The sequence below is a fragment of the Carettochelys insculpta genome, chromosome 27 (genome assembly GCF_033958435.1).
Source record: "Carettochelys insculpta isolate YL-2023 chromosome 27, ASM3395843v1, whole genome shotgun sequence".
NCBI classification, from domain to species: domain Eukaryota; kingdom Metazoa; phylum Chordata; order Testudines; family Carettochelyidae; genus Carettochelys; species Carettochelys insculpta.
Window position 1 is genome coordinate 4,093,920 of NC_134163.1, and position 18,567 is coordinate 4,112,486.

Sequence of the window (18,567 nt, forward strand, 5' to 3'; positions counted from 1 at the left end):
AACACCTCCATTGTACTGGGTGGGGGTGACCTGGAAGATCTGAAACAGTTCACCTACTTGGGGAGTATTATGGGCATTGATGGAGGAACAGATAAGGCTGTCAGTGTCAGGCTAGGGAAAGCAACAGCTGCATTCAAGACTCTGTCCCTTATGGAGTTCACAGATAATGTCTGTGAAGATGAAACTGTGGATCTTGAACACGAATGTGCTCCTGTACGGATGCAAGACCTGGCGTGCTAAAAAGTCTTCCAATCACAAGCTCCAGACATTCATAAAAAGATGCCTGAGGTACATCCTTCACATCAAATGGCAAGACTTTGTCACAGATGAGGAGCTTTGGACTGGAGCAGGACAAGAACAAATTGACATTGAAGTCAAGAGAAGAAGGTGATGATGGGTAGGCTGCACTCTCAGAAAACCATCATCCAGCATAGTCTGTCAAGCTCTCACATGGAACCTGCAAGGAAAATGCAAAAGAGGAAGACCTCGGACAATGTGAGGAAGGTCTGCTAAGATAGAAGGGCAATAACTGGGGTACGGCTGGAACCAGCTACAAGTTTAGTCCCAAAACAGAAGGAAGTGGAGGAGCCTTGTAGATGACCTGTGCTCCATGTGGAGTACAAGGGTTTAGTAGTAGTAGTGGTAGATGTGGGCACACATTTTAAACACCTGAACAGTTCTTATTTTCCATGTGACTGGTTCCCATTCTGCTCCTTTCACTTTGTATAGCTAGAAACTTCCCTGGATCCTTATACGGATAGTGTTTAACTGGGGCTGTTCTTCTGTCCGGTATAGTGTTATGTCCACCAATACTCAGTGCTGCAAGATCCCTGTGTGGTTACAATTCTGATTGGTATGTAGCTTCCTCTTAACATAAAATATATGTTTGTGTTACAGAAAATGATTGAATCGGAAACAGCTAAGACTTCTGAAGTGATTAAAAAGAGGCTTGGAGAAATAACGGGATCAGTCAAAGAGGTACAGTCTAAGCTTGCAAAAATCCACATCACTTTACAGTTGTGATTTGCACTTTGTCCTTTACCTCTTTTTCCTGGTGGAGGGAGGGCCACCATTGTTTCCTTTATCATCAAGGGCCACTACAGAGACCTGCACTGATGACTGGTGGAGAACTTTGTAGGAGACCAGTGTGACAGCAGCTGTGCAGGCAATATCACCACCTCATGTTTCCTCCTTGCTGCAGAGTACAGGAGTGTGTACAAGGGGTTCTGGTGATCTGATAGCTGCAGAAGAGAAAATGCCACAAGGCTTTTTTTTCTCTGGTGTATAGGCAACTCAAATATCAGCACCCAAATGGAAGAACCCACTTGGAAACCTGGCTAGGAGCAATGTGCTGCTTAAGCTGTGCAAAGGCTGGGACTGGATGCATATCTCACATAGCTGGCAATCTACAGGAATGCAAAGCAACTGCTCTTGGTGCCAGGGGCCAGTGGGAAGCTTTGAGCCATCAGGGAGGTGGGGTGCAGAGTTGGATTAAAGAAGCAGGGGCTCTGGAGGGGACACAGCTAGTACATGGGTCCTATTCTACCTTCTGGGCCTGCCTGCTGGTACCTGTGGCAGCTCCTCTTGCTGCAGTGGGAAGCCTCCAGCCAGTTTGGCTGGGGGGAGGAGTCAGAGGACACTGTTTAGGTGCTGTTCATGGTTCTAATTGTGGTGAAGCTGTTTCCTGCAATTGGCCCCAGCTGACATGAGCCTCCTGTAGCTTGGCCTAGGAATGATGTGAGAAGCAGGAACCTGTGCTGCCACTGCTACTGAGCATGGATGTTGGTTTGTGCACTGCTACCCGCTCTGGAGTGCATTGGCAGCATCTTCCTATCAACCAGGAGAGCAGAGCAGGGCTGGTTGTATGGCAGGGAGGGGAGGAATGCTGACTAAGGGGGCAGGGTTGCAGAGCTCACTGGTGGGGAAACCACTTGGTACTGTCCGTCAGGCACATCCTTCTCTATGGATTTGTCTTCCCATGCATCCACCCACTCCAAAATCAGCTGCCCACTGCAAGTGAAGCCTTCGGCATCCCTACAATGAGCAGCACACGCCTGCACACACTTGGTACTCTCGGGGATATGCTGGAGGGGCAGAAGAGTAATTGGAACCTCCTTCATGGTAGATCTAAAATTAGCAGTGCAGAGCTCTCTCCACCAGAGCTTCACTAACCTAGACCACATTTTCCTCCTATAGAGCATTTAACAAGCAGATGGTATTTCAAAGGGAAGTACTTCAAGTTCCGGGTGGTGTGATTACAAAAAGTCAATGTTTACAGCAGTGTGAAGTGGCTGCGGACACACCAACTGCACATGCGGCCACAGAGGCTGTAGAGTGGGAGGGGAGGCAGCGAGCTGGGCAGCAGCTGAAGGTTGGGATTTTCCACAGGGGACAGATGCTCTGTGGCCCTTCATTGCTGAGCAGTACTTCTGCATGCGCTCTCCAGGGTATATCCTCCCTGGCACCGGGGTCCTGAGTTTGCTGAGTCACAACACTTCTTTCACTGGCTGCGGCTCCACAAACCTGCATACCGCATATTGGCAACTTCTGAACAATGACAACTTCTGAACAATGACTTTTGTTGGAACCATGAGATTACTGTTAAGCAGCATCCAACAGTGTATAAACCATTGCTAGCTCAGCATATGTAGCTCAATATCTGGCCAAAAACATCATCTCTGCCAATGATTGTAGCACACTTCTGGCATTAGTGCTAATGCTGCAATATGGAGATCAGGCTCCCTTTGACCTGCAACTGCTTAGGACAAATCAAGTATTGATCCTGCTGCTCTGATTGTGCTACTAACTTGTTGATTTTCCCTAGTGCTGACTTGAGAAGTCTCTAAAGTCCAAGAAGGGGAATCTTAGTAGAAGATCTGTGTTTCTCCCGTAATTTTCCTTCTGTATTATTGCAGAGCTTGGACGAAGTAAGTAAGAGTGATTTTGGTCGGAAGATAAAAGAAGGTGTGGAAGAAGCTGCGAAAACAGCAAAGCAGTCTGCAGAATCAGTGACCAAAGGAGGGGAGAAACTGGGCAAGACGGCAGCATTCAAAGCAATCTCTCAGGTATGTTTGCAGATGACATGTCTCCTTTGGTGGTCTGCCATGCCAGGACCATGTTCACGAATAAGAAACAACAACAAAAACACTCAAAGTGTAGAAGTTACTTGTCTGCTCTCTTCAGGATTATGCTGCTTTCTTCACCTTCAGGGAACGTAGTTCATGAGCATACCGGTGCATGGCAAGTTTGCTCACTGCCACAGCTCCTCCTGCTGGTCCATGCAAGCACTAGCTCCTCAGTGTCCAATACGTTTGCCACTCAGCACATGTGGCGAACAGGACACTGTAGTGTGGCAGTTCTGGGCTCTGAAGCCTCATGCAGTTCTTGGAGCTTTTAAATGCATCTCCTCAGAGCTGTGCATGTGAGTGCCCTCTGCGCAGACGCCCTGCTGCTTGGTGGGACAAGTGCATGGCGACAGTGGCTCCTGCAGCCACAGCTCGGGCCCTGGCACAGCTTGCGCAGGGGGCAGGGGCGGGGGGTGCCTGGCTCTGGGGGAGGGTGCTGTGATAAATACAGAAAGATGACAACCACAAGTGTGGCGATCATTCAGTTACTATTTGATGCCATAGCACAAGCTCTTCGAGCTCTGGAGCACCTTCTTCCAGCTGACGTCTCGCCTGCTATTATTGGTCTTATTCCCAGCTCTCCACTGCATTGCCCTTCCCCTGCCTGCTGCCCTGCCATGATGCCCACGACCTAGGATCCTCCCCTCCCTGCTCTTTCCCTCAGGGGCAAACTGCAGTCTGAACTGGCCACTCCATCATTCATAAAGGGGTTGGACCTGTCCTGACTGCTACTGTGCAGTCCAAGTGACCCAGCCTGGCGTTTATTCAGGCCTAACTTCTCCTGTCTCACCTTGCCTTTTCCCAGCACTGCTCTGTCCAAAGTGTCCAGGCTGGCAGGACTCTAGGTCCATAGCCCTCCAAAGCAGGAGTGAGGCTGAGCTGCTTCTGTCCAGGAGCCCTTATAGGGCCTAACTAGGTCCTGACTGGCTCTCTTTAGCCCTTTTCTGATTGGCTGCCAACCCAGGGCTATTTTAACCCTTTGTATATCAGTTTGGGGCAACCAAGCCATCACAAGGCAGTATGTAGTAGATGCTGGTATAAACAACTCTTTAACTTAACCAGCAAATCATCAGGATTGCATTGTTTTCATCTGAGAGACCTGAACACATGTCACATCACGGCTATGTCTACACTAGCCCCAAACTTCGAAATGGCCACTCAAATGGCCATTTCAAAGTTGACTAATGAAGCGCTGAACTACATATTCAGCACTTTATTAGCATGCGGGCGGCCGCGGCACTTCAAAATTGACGCGCCTCTCGGCCGCACGTCTCATCCCGACGGGGCTCCTTTTCGAAAGGACTTCGCCTTCGTTGAAGTCCCCTTATTCCCATGAGCTCATGGGAATACGGGGACTTCGAAGTAGGCGGAGTCCTTTCGAAAAGGAGCCCTGTCGGGACGAGCCGCGCACCGTGTCAATTTCGAAGTGCCGCAGCCGCCCGCATGCTAATGAAGCGCTGAATATGCATTTCAGCTCTTCATTAGTAAACTTTGAAATGGCCATTTGTGTGGCCATTTTGAAGTTTGGGGCTAGTGTAGACACGGCCATTGTGTGCTGAATTTTCTCTAGGTTACACATCATTACCCGATGCTGCAACATAATTTTATTTTTGTTGGATTTAAGTGCCTGACTCAGACCTTTTTAGAAGCTGAACTGTTCTTGTAACTTGGCTTTATTTTCTGTTTCTGGCTTTAAAATAGCAAATGGCACACTGAGAAAATAAATAGGAATTTTATATATGGAGATGTACCTGTCTCATAGGACCTTCAGAGGTTATTGATTCCAATCCCCTGCACTCACAGCAGGACCTATCACCATCTGTGACAGACTTTTTTAAAATCTATTTTCTCCAGATCCCTAAGTGGCCTCCTCAAGTATTGAAGTCAGAACCCTGGGTTTACAAGGCCAGTGTTCAAACCACTGGAACAAAAGCACAACCTTACTCTGTGCTGCCTTTTTTGTTTCAGATTTAACAAACTTTTGTATTCCTTTGGATTCTGTATTCTTCTATCATTCATGAAGAATCTGAAGTATTTTTCTAGCCACTACACGCTCTGTCATCTGTCTTTTCTAGTCACTGCCTATGTCTGTACTACCGCAAAAGATCAGCCTGCTCAGGGTTGATCATCTGGGCTTTTGTTTTGCGCATTGCACAAAATGGCGCTTTCCAGCGTCAATGTCAACCCTGGAACTCCTCACATGTGGCGAGGATTAAGGAAGATCAACGGGAGAAATGCTCCCATCAACCTTCTTCCACGAGGACAGCCCTAGCGGTCAACGGCTGATAAGTCGATTTTAGCTATGCAATTGACTTGTGTATCAGAGGTCAACTGCTATGTCTAGTGTAGACATAGCCACTGAGTGATCTGCACATGACCGATACTGGGATAAAAATCTTTCAAAGTCAAGTCCATACTTTCTATCACAATCTGTTACTTCAGTTTTATAAATGTGTAAATATATGTAACTTTGCTCAAACAAGCAGTTCCATTAACTTCATTGGGATTGTTCACCTGGGTAAGGTCATGCCTGGGCTTAAATGTTGCTAAAATCAGAGCCTGTTTTGTAAAATCTCATGGAAACTTCACTTACAGCTGGATACTTTGGTGTGATGCTTCTACTTTATCAGTCTTATTCTTCAGAATTTTTGAAAATTATCCTAGATAAGAAATGAGAACATCATAGAGCTACTCAGACCTTGTGGTGACAAGTATCTGAGAGGTAGCTGTGTTAGTCTGTATCTTTGAGAACAACAAGAAGTCCTGTGGCACCTTATAGACTAACAGATATTTTGGAGCCTAAGCTTTTGTGGGCAAAGACCTGCTTGATCCCCCACTCATGCATCTGATGAAGCGGGTCTTTGCCCACGAAAGCTTATGCTCCAAAATATCTGTTAGTCTGTAAGGTGCCACAGGACTTCTTGTTGTTCTCAAACTTTATGGCTTATGTAAACTACACATCCTGCCACCTGTAAATAATGCACATAGCTTATTTCAGGCTGGCTGCATAGTGCATCTGAAATAAAGTATAAATATGGTGATAATAGGCTACACTGCTTGTGATGTAACTTTGTTCTCCATAGGTAGAGACTCTGGAGAGATCTGGAACCTCAAATGTTTAATAAAATAACTTCAGAAATAAACCAATGCATCTGTTGTGTTTGTGTCCATCACTCTTCTGTGAAGGAAACATGGATACAAGGGCCAAATTTAGGACCTGGTTCTGCTTCCAGTGAAGTTAGTGACAGCATTCTCATTGATTTCTCTGGGAATAAACTTTTTCTGTTTACAATAAAGAAGTGTTACATACAGAGAGGTCCTTTTTTATTTTAAGAGGCCTTATTTGTTTCTTTATCTCCTCCACCCAGAAAACCCAAAAGCACTTGGGCTTGTCTGAACTTGAAACACCACAGTGGTGTAGCTGTGCCATGCTAGTCAGTAGTTAAGATGACAGAAAAATTCTTCTGTTGTGCTCGGGCTGTCTGCCGTGGGGATTAGGTCCACATAGCTGTGTCTTTCAGGGATGTGGCATTTTCATGTACTGGACAGACAGCTATTCCAATGTAAATTCTTAGAGTAGACCAGGCCTTAATTTAAACTGGAGAGTTTGCTGATTAAACATAAGAGCAATACATTAAACAAGCGTTTATATTGAAACTGAAATTAAGTCTGCAAAACAAAAACCTTTACATTCTTTTTTGGAGATAAACTACTAGTGTTATTCTTAGACCATAAGAACAGCCAAAGGTCTATCTAGCCTAGTATCCTGTCTTGTGACAGTGGCCAATGTCAGGTGTGCCAGAGGGAGTGAAAAGAACAGGTAATCATCAAGTGATCTATCAGTCATCATTTTATCCTCTCTTAGTCATCTCCATTCCAAGCTGAAAAGTCCCAATTTTATATTTTTGATTTATGTGGCAGCCATTCCATATTTTGAAAATTTTTGTTGCCCTTCTGAACTTCTTTCATTGCTACGTATCTTTTTTGAGATGAGGTGACCACTTCTGTGCTCAAGATGTGGGTGTAGCATGAATTTATGTGTGTTGATTAAGATACTGATTCCCAATGTTCTGTTTGCTTTTTTTGACCCGTGCTGCACATTGAGTAGATGTTTTCAGAAAACTATCCACAATGACTCCAAGATCTTTCTCTAATAGCTAATTTAGTCCCCAGCATTTGTTTATTTAAGAGAACAGCCTTATTAGATGAAAAGGAAAGGGTAAATTTTCATTTCATTCTGATTTGTGGGGAGTATTCTGTTTTAACGCCAAGTTTGGATTTGTGAGAGTATAGGAAAAAATGGGGGAAATGCAGCTTTTCCTGAGGATTTTGGAATACGTGAGGCTGGCTAGTTACAAATGTATGCTTTGGCATGCACAGGCAGCAACCCTGGTTCCTTGGACCACAGCTCATGTTCCAGACAGGGACTCATATACTGGAAGCCCAGAAGGTACCATTTGTGCTGGGAATGTCCCTGGATGAAAGTAGCTCATAGGGTAGTTCCACACTTGTGGAACTATCCTATGAGCCAAATTTATGTGCCAATTCTCTGCACATTGTGGAACTCCTATAAAATACTCATCTTTTACCACTGATGCCTCTGGAATTGTTTAACCTGATTTTAACAGGTCTTTGGTGGGTGTCAAAGATTGCCTTCCAAATAGGTGACAATCTGGTTGTGTTTGAGAGGCCAAAAATATAGCCCCTTGTACCTGTCTATCTGGTCCTATGTATGTTGGGCACCATAGTCTCAGACAGACTTACACGGGGGGTAAATTTTGTAACCCCAACTTGAATGGAGAGGACAAACTAGTCTCAAAACCTGAGAATTTTGACCTTTCCCAAACAGATTATGAAAGAACCTTTCCTAACCAGGCAGAATTTTGAATCACTGTATGACTGTGCGGTTCCATACTTATTAAAGACCTTAGAAGGGAAAGAAAGATGTGCATTAAGACACAGATTTCTTATTTTCACTGGTAAAAACACTCCTAAATTAGTACTAGCAGGCATCCTTCAGTCTGCATAGACTATGGATCGTGCCCTTTATAGTTTCAATTGAGGGCTTCATTTACAGCGTCTACTGTGACTATGAAGGCCCACACGAGAGTGACAGTCCTTGCTGCATCTCTTGCAGATGTGGTGGGTGTCTGGCAAGTCCTTATTGTGCTTTCTGTGCGCTCGCTTCTCCTCTGCTAGCTGTCTGATCCTCATCTCGTCCTTCTGAAGGCCCTTGTGTAACCCCTGCCTCCATCTGCCACGGTCGTCTGCTAGTTCTTCCCAGTTGTCCAGCTCGATGTCTACCTCTCTGAGGTCTCTCTTGCAGACATCTTTGTAGCGCAACTGAGGGCATCTAGGAGGTCTTTTGCCAGAGGCTAGCTCACCATACAGGATGTCTTTTGGAATCCTTCCATCATTCATCCTGTGGATGTGGCCAAGCCAGCGGAGCCAACTCTGCCTGAGGAGGGTGTGCATGGTTGGGATTCCAGCTTGCGCAAGGACGGCGGTGTTGGTCACTCTGTCCTTCTGTGATATTCCAAGGATGCGCCTGAGGCAGCGCAAGTGGAAGACATTCAGCCTCTTTTCCTGGCGGGCATACAGGGTCCAAGTCTGGCTGCCATAAAGGAGGGTGCTGAGGATGCAGGCTCTGTAGACTTGCATTTTGGTATGAGTGTACAGCTTGTTGTTATTCCACACTCTCTTGGTGAGTCTGGACAGAGTTGTGGCCACTTTTCCGATCCTCCTATTTAGCTCAGTGTCCAATGACAGGGTGTCAGTGATGGTGAACCCGAGGTAAACGAACTTGTGGGCGACCTCTAACATATAGTTGTCAATGCTGATTGATGGGGATTCAGCAACATCCTGACCGAGTATGTTTGTCTTCTTTAGGCTGATGATAAGCCCAGAGTCCTTGCTCGCTTTGGAGAACTGATCCAGCAGTTTTTGAAACTGGTCTTCTGTGTGAGACACTACAGCAGCATCATCTGCGAACAGCATGTCTCTGATGAGGACTTCTCGCACCTTAGACTTAGCTTTCAGCCTTGCAAGATTAAACAGTTTCCCGTCGGATCTTGTGTGCAGCAAGATGCCCTCTGTTGAAGATCCAAAGGCATGCTTCAGGAGGAGTGCGAAGAAGATCCCGAACAATGTCGAAGCAAGCACACATCCTTGTTTGACGCCGCTCCTGATTCTGAAAGCATCCGATAAAGCGCCGTCATATTGGATGGTTCCTCTCATGTCTTCGTGGAACGACTGGATCATCTTGAGTAACCGTGGAGGACAGCCTATCTTGTGGAGCAGTTTGAACTGACCATCCCTGCTGACCAAGACAAAGGCCTTGGTCAGGTCGATGAAGGCTATGTAGAGTGGCTTCCTCTGCTCCCTGCATTTCTCCTGCAGCTGCCTTAGAGAGAAGACCATGTCAACAGTAGACCTCTCTGCGCGGAATCCACACTGTGATTCGGGGTACACCCTGTCAGCAATCTTCTGTAGTCTGCCAAGGATGACGCGAGCGAACAGTTTACCAGTGACGCTTAGGAGGGAGATTCCGCGGTAGTTGTTGCAGTCGCTTCTGTCTCCTTTGTTCTTATACAATGTTACAATGTTAGCGTCGCGCATATCCTGTGGAACCTCACCCTCTTTCCAGCACAGGCACAGTAGCTCATGTAGGGGTTCCAGGAGTGTGTCCGTGGTACACTTGATTACCTCTGGTGGTAACTCCTAAATTACTTACTTCTAAACAGAACCTGCAGTTTACAAAAGGCTGTTTTTACGCTGCACAAATTTGTCCTAGAGCAGACTGCAAGAAAAATAGGCTTGCTATAATTTCTAAAACATTATGGCTATGTCTACATTAGCAGGCTACGTCGAAGTAGCCTATTTCAATGTAAGGACATTGAAATAGGCTACTTCGACGCGCATCGTCTACACATCCTCCAGGGCTGGTGCCATCGACATTCAACATTGAAGTAACAACAGAGAACGTCAAAAGGAGCTACCCTGGAAGGAAATGCGGAGCATCCACACGCACAAGAGCTCCCTGTCAAAATAAGGGCCAACAAAGCCCCAAGCCATTCCCTTAAAGGGCCCCTCCCAGACACACTCAGCTTGCACAGCATGAGATCCACGGAGCCAACAACTGGTTGCAGACCCCGTGCACACAGCATGGACCCCCAGCTGCAGCAGCAGCAGCAGCCAGAAGCCTTGGGCTAAGGGCTGCTGCACGCGGCGACCATAGAGCCCCACAGGGGCTGGACAGAGCGTCTCTCAACCCCTCAGCTGATGCCTGCCATGGAGGACCCCGCTATTTCAGTGTAGCAGGACACGGATCATCTACACACGCCCTACTTTAACGTTGAACGTCGAAGTGGGCGCTATTCCCATCTTCAGATAGGAATAGCGATTTCGACGTCTTGCCACCGAACATTGATTTCAACGTCCAAATAGCGCACGGTGCATGTACATGCAACACTTACTATTTTGAAGTTGTGCCAGCTACTTCGAAGTAGCCAGCTAGTGTAGACACACCCTATAAGAAATATTTAGTCCTTCCCCTTTCATATTATAAGGAAGTCTAAAATTTTATCACAGTTATTTTAATGAAAGTAACGAACAGGTCACGGGGAATAACCAAAAGCTCATGGAAGCCCAGGACCTTCTTCTGACTTGTACTGAAAATAACTGTGGCAAAACAGGGAGTGGGATGTCTGGCACCCACCACTGCTGGTGCTCAGTGGCACGGCTGCCTGCAGAGACCAAAGCTCCAGGACTGGCTTCAGAGAGTGGTGGGGCCCTAGCTGCCTCTTGAACTTTGGGGTCCCCTCTGCAGCTAGAGAGTACTGAGAGCTCTGAGGCTGCCCATCATTTTATATGGGTATTTGGGATTGTTTTCCAATGTGCTTTACTTTGCATATATCAATGTTGAATTTCATCTGCCACAATGAAATAGTTGCCCAGTCACCCAGTTTTGAATGATCCTTTTGGAGCTTTTCACAGTCTGCCTGGGACAACTTTGCACAAGAAACAGGACGTTAAAACAAAAATGTATATTGAAACTGAAACTGAGCGATTTTTATGGTTTGAGGCATTCATTTGTCCACAAGAGATGTTGGGAATTGCAGCCTGTGATGTGGGTGGTTTGCAGTGTCTCAGTGACTGAATAATCCAATCTAAGGTTTGCATGATCTTTGGCAATTAATGCAAATATATATACCTTGGTTGCCAGCTGCTTGCTTTACTACAGGCTCTTTTCTCTTGGCATCATAGGAGACAGTACTGTCGTGGAGTTTGATAGAGATGATGGTGCCACTCATTAGAATCACTTGCCAGGATTTCCCATTGGTCAGGATCAGTTCCAGATTCCTTCATGTATCACTTGCATGTCTTCCTAGCAAAGCTTGGGATGTCCTGTAAATTATACAAAACAACTAAAACCTTTACAGTCTTTCTCCCTTTGGATGCAAAATATCAGTTTGATTTTTTTTCAGAACAATCTTTTTCGATGAAAAGAAAAGGGTTAATTTTATTTTCAGTTCTGGTGTAGGGGCTAGTCGCTTCTCCTGTTCTAATAGACATTGGCAAGGTGGAGGAGAGGGTATATAAAAAAGGTTGGGAAGGGCAGCTTTTGTCGATGTCTTTGTAATGCTGCATGGTCACTTGTGAACAGGTGCTTTGGCTGGGAGGTCTACCGCAGAAATTGTTGTTTGGAACATTCTGTGTTGTTTTCTGATTGAGCCTTTTCTGCTTAGACAGGGTGAGGTTGTGGTTATGTTACCTCGCTGTGCTGATGCAGTACAGTCGGTTTTAGGATTTGATGAAAAGCTGAGTGAGTTATAGAGCAGGAGGAAGAAATGGAGAACAGAAAGCAACCCAAAAAGAAGGGAGGTTGAACAGTGCTGGCAATTAGGTATTCCCACTGATGAGCTGAACTCTGGATGTCAGAATAATATGAATTTCTCAAGTGAATTTCTCTCCCTATCCTGAATGTCTTACACATTTGTCACTTCAGTCTTTCTTTCCTTCTGTGGTCCAGTAGCTCTTTTCTTCTGAAGTGGAATCATAGCATTCTGGACTTCTTCCTTAAAGACTGGTAGTTTAGCTACCTCTGTTGGGCTTCTCATTTGAATTACCAGAGTTTCCGCTCTTTCTCTCTGCACAGACTTTTTTTTTTACTAAGTGTCTGTTTGTTTGGTCAGTCCCCCAGGTTTCTTTGCAATGTTTTATTCTAGGCCTGATCCAGACAAGTGTGTTACTGTTCATCTGCTGTTAACTTCCCAAATGCCAGGGTCACATTTAACCTTGTTCTACGTGTGTGCATCTCCACTGAAGTCGGTGGCATTGCATTTGCTTACAACAGAGCTGAACGTGGGCTCTACCTTTTCAACGGAGGTGATAGAGTTTTACAACACGTCCAATCTAACAGGAATGTTTTCCTTTCAGGGAGTAGAAACTGTGAAGAAGGAATTCGATGAAAGCGTTCTAGTGCAGACTGGTCCTTACAGACGTCCTGAGCGACTCCGGAAAAGAATGGAGTTTGCTGGAGAGAAGGTCAAAGAGAGAGTATTTGAAGCTAACGAGTAGGTATTGAAAACAGAGAGAACGCTGCCATAGATGATCTGCTGAATATCATCTGCTGAATCTTTTTAAACATGGGCCATGGCTTGAGAAGTGAAATTTGGAGCCAAGGTCAGACTGCAGGTTTAAAGGGGTAGTTTGAGGGAAGTGGCTAAGAAGTAGGGTATTTCATTTCTGTGGGGAGAAGGGGGGGAAGTTACTCTAACTGGTAGATCCTTCCTCATCAAGATTTCAGCCAGCCTTATTCTAGTCCTCCTGTATCTTTAGAGACAAGCTTGTTCTGAAATCAACATACAGTATTTCTGCAAAGTTAGAAGAAAATATGTAATCTGTTCAAATTATTGTCCATAACAAAGAATAACAAGTCCTGACTTGAAATTTTGATTGGTGTGTTCCAGTATTTTTGTCTTCCACAACTCAACATTTTATCAGGGCTCTCTGATACTTTCTGGATGTCTCACTGTTCCCATGGTCTTATTGAGACCAAGCGTGAACTCCTGATCTTTCCCACCTTTCCACTCCACACAATAGGTGTCCCAGGCATCAGCTGCAGTCTGCACAGGCTGCTGCTTAGTGAATGGTCATTTGTGATTTTGTTCTTGTGTTCTGCCTCGCTCAGGGCTCAGATGTTGATTGATGAAGTATTTGCTTTTTATTCTTCCGTAGGGAGGCCATGGGTGTGGTGCTGCACAAGGATTCCAAATGGTATCAGCAGTGGAAAGATTTCAAGGACAACAATGTGGTCTTCAATCGTAAGTGGTGTCCGAGCTTAACTGAAAACAAAGTTCTGTTCCCTATCTCTGCTCTCTTACCATCTGGGCTCTGGTGCCGTCTGTGCAAATAGTCTCAACGTTTTTGTCATTGCTGTTATGTGTGAGAAGGAAGGTAGGTGTAGCTGCTGACACTGCAGTTATTTCAGGCAGTTCCATCTGTGCAGGGACACCCCCCCAATTGTGAGCAGATATTTTTCCACTTCTCCCTGTTTTTGAAATCTGAATTCCCCACTGCATGTGTCCCTCTTGTAGTTGGCTGTGTCTGACAGCCATCAGCAGATTGAACTCTGACTGTGTCCTTTCTAATTAGATTCATGCTGGCAGCAAGGATATGCGAGAGTACTGTATGCAACCTGTGTGTGTGTGTGGCATTAAGCTTGTGACTTGTGTAACCTGAGCATTGCAGACTGTAGGCTTGCTTTCTGGCCCCAGGTGTATGCCACAGAGCCCTGCCTGCAGCAGGCCAAATTCTCCTTTGAATTGATCCCATCTGTGCAATCGTCGGCATTTCACCTTTTTTTGGACTGTTTGTAACCCTGGTTTCTCATGTGTCATTTGCTGTCTGTGTTGCACCATTTATCTACTGGGTAGTGCATAAGTAGCCTGGCTTGTTAGTATGACTGAAAGGAGTAGAGAGAGCACCCTGAAGACATTATTTCAATGAACTGGAAATAACTAGACCAAAAAGGCTGCTTGGTGTTCAACCTACCCCTTTGTTCTCCAAGATAATTCTTATCCTTGTCATTGCTCTGAAGAATGTTTTTTCATACTCTTTAGCCTGTTTTTCTTTATCTTTTTGCTCACTTTCTCTTTGCCCTACCCTCTTGTGAGACAGGTTCCCTTAAAAGTATTTATGGGTTGCTCTGATGTGCACCAGAGTAACCTCTGCTAAACAATATATTGAGCTCCTTCAGACTCCCCTCATGTTACACCGAGTATGTGGAGACTAGAGATGAATTACTTCTTTAGAATTGTAGATTTAGAAGTGACAGCAGGGTTATCTAATATAACCCAGAAAGAAATGCAGGATTGTCCTTTTCTCTATCTTTTCTGTATCCATCATGAACTGAGAGAATCAGAACTGCCCATAGGTTTGCAGGTGGAGGTTGTACCAAGGCTTTGTATAACAGAGCTAGTTGTTGCTTTGTGTGCTATATACTGTGGATGTGAAAATATCCTGAGATGATAAAACTAGTTTTTATAGGAAGCAACATTCAGAGCATAAACCAACCACTGCTTTGGGAAGAAACTTTCACTGTAGGCAGGCTTCCCCATAACTACCTAATGCATCTTCTTCTGGTACTGGCTACTGTTAGAGGTAGAATATTGAACTAGATGGGATGCAGTTCTGATGTCTAGTCCCTATTTTTTAAACACCTGTTTCTGTATCTGTCTTGGAAGCTCTACTTTGCAGGGTCTCATTTCATCATTCCTTCCTTCTGCTCAGTGGTTTCCAAAGAACAGCGGTAGAAGGAGATGGATATTACCCCTTCTTCCCAGGAGATTTATTTCTGTCTTAAGCCTTATCTCTTTCTGCAGAATTTGGGAGTGCAGAGCTGCTTGGAAGCTGGTAATCCTTGCACCACTTTCCCAGACGTAAATCAGCAAGGTTTTCTCTTAGATCAGGAACCTGCTGAACAATGCTGGCCTAATGTTAATATCCTGCACAGTCTCAAACCTGGTTTTGGATTACATTTGCTTTCTGGATGCAGATCGCTTGCTGCGGGTAGAGATGGAAAGGCTGTGTCAGTGCTGTAATCTGCTGGGGAGTTTCAGGAGTACTGTTGCTCAGCTGGCAGTAACTTTACTTCTCTGGGGCTAGAAGAATGCTGGCAAGGGTAGCTGTATGACACTTGTGCAGAGGAGAAACCAGTCTGTAAAAGCTGTGGGCAGAGATTAATGGTTTAGATAATTTATCCGTAATTATGGGAAAATAACAAGAAACGAAAAGAACTCTTTTGTCACAGAAGTATTGACATGTATCAGAGAGGGAGCCGTGTTAGTCTGTACCTTCAAAAACAACAAGAAGTCCTGTGGCACCTTATAGACTAACACATATTTTGGAACATAAATTTATGCTCCAAAATATCTGTTAATCTATTGACATGTATTAACCTGTCAGTCGGACCTGTCCAGTCTTTCATTTATGTAAGATGCACAAAAGAGTGAAATGGGAAGACAATGCTGCTGAGCTCCCCTCTTCTTTCAGGGTTCTTTGAAATGAAGATGAAATACGATGAAAGTGACAACGCCTTCATTCGGGCCTCCAGAGCTGTCACAGACAAAGTCACCGATTTAATAGGTAGCATTTTATCATTGTCATGAAGAGCTTCTCAAGGGTAAGGTGGTATGTAGCTGAGACTTGGGATTAAAGATTGGAAGTGTCCTTGCTGCTGTCTTTACTAGCCTTGAGGAAGGAATTTGGGGTTTCCTGATATTTTGCATGCCTTGTGAAGGGTTATGTAGCAGCCACTCCCTGGATCAGGAGTGGGCAGTAATAACAACTGGGGGTAAACCCATTTAGTTAAAACCCCCAAAGCAGTATTTAGCTCTATCCTGGCAGAACTGACTAATTAGATAACTGTGGGAGGGCTGTGCATCTCCATTATTTTTGGGCAGTACGTGTGCCAGTGGAGGCTTATTGAATTGCATTGCCTTGTCAGGTGGGCTGTTCTCGAAGACAGAAATGTCAGAGGTTTTGACAGAAATTCTCAAAGTGGATCCAAGTTTTGACAAGGATCGGTTTCTAAAGCAATGTGAGAATGACATAATTCCTAATGTCCTGGAGGTGAGTCAGAGGGACAGGGAACTTATTTTTGCCCTTAAAGCTTCACGGAAGGCTTTCAACTCAGACTGTTTGATTTTGCTAAAGATAAAAATGGGATCTGTGGAGCTGCAGATCTTGCCATGGTGTTCCTGGATTGTGCAGTGGCAGGAGCTGGCCAGCGACCGGGCTCCAGCCATATTGCTGCCCCCCGTGTGACTGGAGCACCAGTGCCAGCTCACACCCCTGCCTGGGGGGATGGGGCAAGGGCAAGATTTGCCATGCAGGCTGGATCCAGACAAGCTGTTCCTTACCCCTGGTGTAGAGAGAGCCAAAAACTAAGGAATATAGGAAAGTCACAAGGGACCGGACTGCCTGTTATCCTGCTTCTAATGGGGGCCACTGCTAAATGCATCAAGGGAGGTGCAGAATTCCTTAGATGGACAGTTACAGAATAAACTGCCCATGGGGAAGGATCTTTTTGACCCCAGGCAGTAAGTTCACTTATGACTTGACACTTGAGGGTTTATTATGCTTGTTACATTGACAGTTATCTTGCCTAATAGAACTCTGGATGTTCTCCATATGCATGTTCAGTTTTCTCTTGAATTGAGCTAATGTCTTGACTTCCAGTCCTGTAAGATACTGATGGTGTTGCAAGTTAAATATGCAGTGTCTTTGGAGGAAAAAAAAAACTTTGCCTTAGTTGGAAACATATTTTTGCCTTTCAGTGTAACTGAATGTTCCACTGTTGATCTTTTGCTGTATTGAAAATTGACCATTAATTCTTGCTGTTTGCACCTGCTTCTGAATTCCTGCTAAAATACAAAATTTTACAGTGGTCAAAATGAGCATTAAAACAGTTTAACGGCATCTTATTTACTTACACCTAAGGTCTGTAGCTGCCTCAAGTGGCATATATTTATCAATACTTCTGTATTGGTACATCACCGTATTGTCTAAAATTTCATTCCACTCCATGTTGGGATGCTTTAGTAGTAAAATGTCATGGCATACCATAAGATTTAAAGAAGGTCACTTTTTTCAAGAGCTGACATTTTGAGAAATGTTTCAGAAGTTCCCTTGGTTGTATTGCTTATTTATTACTTCCTTTTTTAGTCCATGATATCTGGAGACCTGGATATCCTCAAAGATTGGTGCTATGAAGCAGTAAGTATAAATATTAATAATGTGTCTTAAAAGGCTAGGATTCCCTCTGGAACCATCTGGTGTTAATTTTGGGCTTGAAATGTCCCAAGGTTAGGTCTCATGTATCTACCATGATAGAAAGTCAGTATTATGTTCATTTCTTGAAACACAAATGCATGTAAACTGCATCTAAACTGTAACATCAACATTATAGAAGCAACCTTTGTGTAAAAATACATTTCTTCTTGGCCTTTAAATCCTGTCTGTTTCTGCTGTCTGTCCTGCTCCAAAATAATTGGGCTGTTGATGACACAACTGATGTTTTTGTTAAAAAGTACATTTAATTGCTAAGTATTTTTACTGTTTTAAAGTTACTCAAATTTCTGCCACAAGAGGGCTGGAAATTCACATAAACCTGATAAGAGCACCCATGGAATCTTTTGTATTTTTAACTGGGCAGATCCTTTTCATAGGGCTTCATTCTCTTTTGATTGGTTGTGTCTTTACTCAGAATAAAGCTAATCCTATCAGTGACGAAGTGTAACGGAGCAGGATGTTTAAAGCCTTCTGCAGCATTTTGGCACTTGTTCATATGTACTTGAGTTTAATCCACAGAACAATCCTCTTAAGTTTGCAGAGGAGGTATCAGGTTTAAGCCCATGCTGGAATTACTGAGAGAATGCAACTGTGCAGAACCCTAATTGCAGCAGACCAGCACTCTGTGCCAGTGTGTTTAGAACAAGGAAAACAGCCGTTGCCAGGGATGTTCTCAAACCCACAAGGTGTAACAGGCAGAGAACAAATTACTCCCTCTAAAACTTTTCTGACTCTGCCTTATCTGTTGTGCTAATGAATTCATTCTGGGTGAAAGTCCAGAGTAATAATCAATATAGGAAGAGGTAGGGGTGTGTGTGTGTGTGTAAGTAATTTCTCTAATAAACAATTGACCAATGTTCAGATCAGTCCTGAGAATAACATGCCACCCACTAGTTCTTGGGGTGCAGTTCTTGGGTCAGTAAAATTTCCCAGGCTGATCTCCCTTCAGAATCCTTGCTTTGACCTCCTTACCAGTAAGTTTCTGCAAGATGTTTGCACCTTTAGAATTTATCATGAAGATGAGAAGCTTTTCAAGCACAAACTGTGCCTTTTGTTTAGTGTGACCTGCACCTAGTGTATTGCCAGA

At 44.6% G+C, this 18,567-nt stretch overlaps 1 protein-coding gene across 3 annotated transcripts in view; it reads left to right on the top strand.

Moving 5' to 3' along the window:
• Positions 1-18,567, top strand: part of TIMM44 (translocase of inner mitochondrial membrane 44) — a 65,003-nt gene that overhangs the window by 13,663 nt on the left and 32,773 nt on the right. For all 3 annotated transcript variants that reach the window (XR_012642661.1, XM_074978432.1, XM_074978433.1), the window contains 7 exons: positions 898-978; positions 2,916-3,065; positions 12,564-12,700; positions 13,365-13,450; positions 15,681-15,773; positions 16,135-16,259; positions 17,355-17,405. Coding sequence is in view for 2 of the 3 variants with exons in the window: in XM_074978432.1 (XP_074834533.1) it covers positions 898-978; positions 2,916-3,065; positions 12,564-12,700; positions 13,365-13,450; positions 15,681-15,773; positions 16,135-16,259; positions 17,355-17,405 (723 nt within the window). In the remaining variant the exon portion in view is untranslated. The remainder of the gene's footprint in view (positions 1-897; positions 979-2,915; positions 3,066-12,563; positions 12,701-13,364; positions 13,451-15,680; positions 15,774-16,134; positions 16,260-17,354; positions 17,406-18,567) is intronic.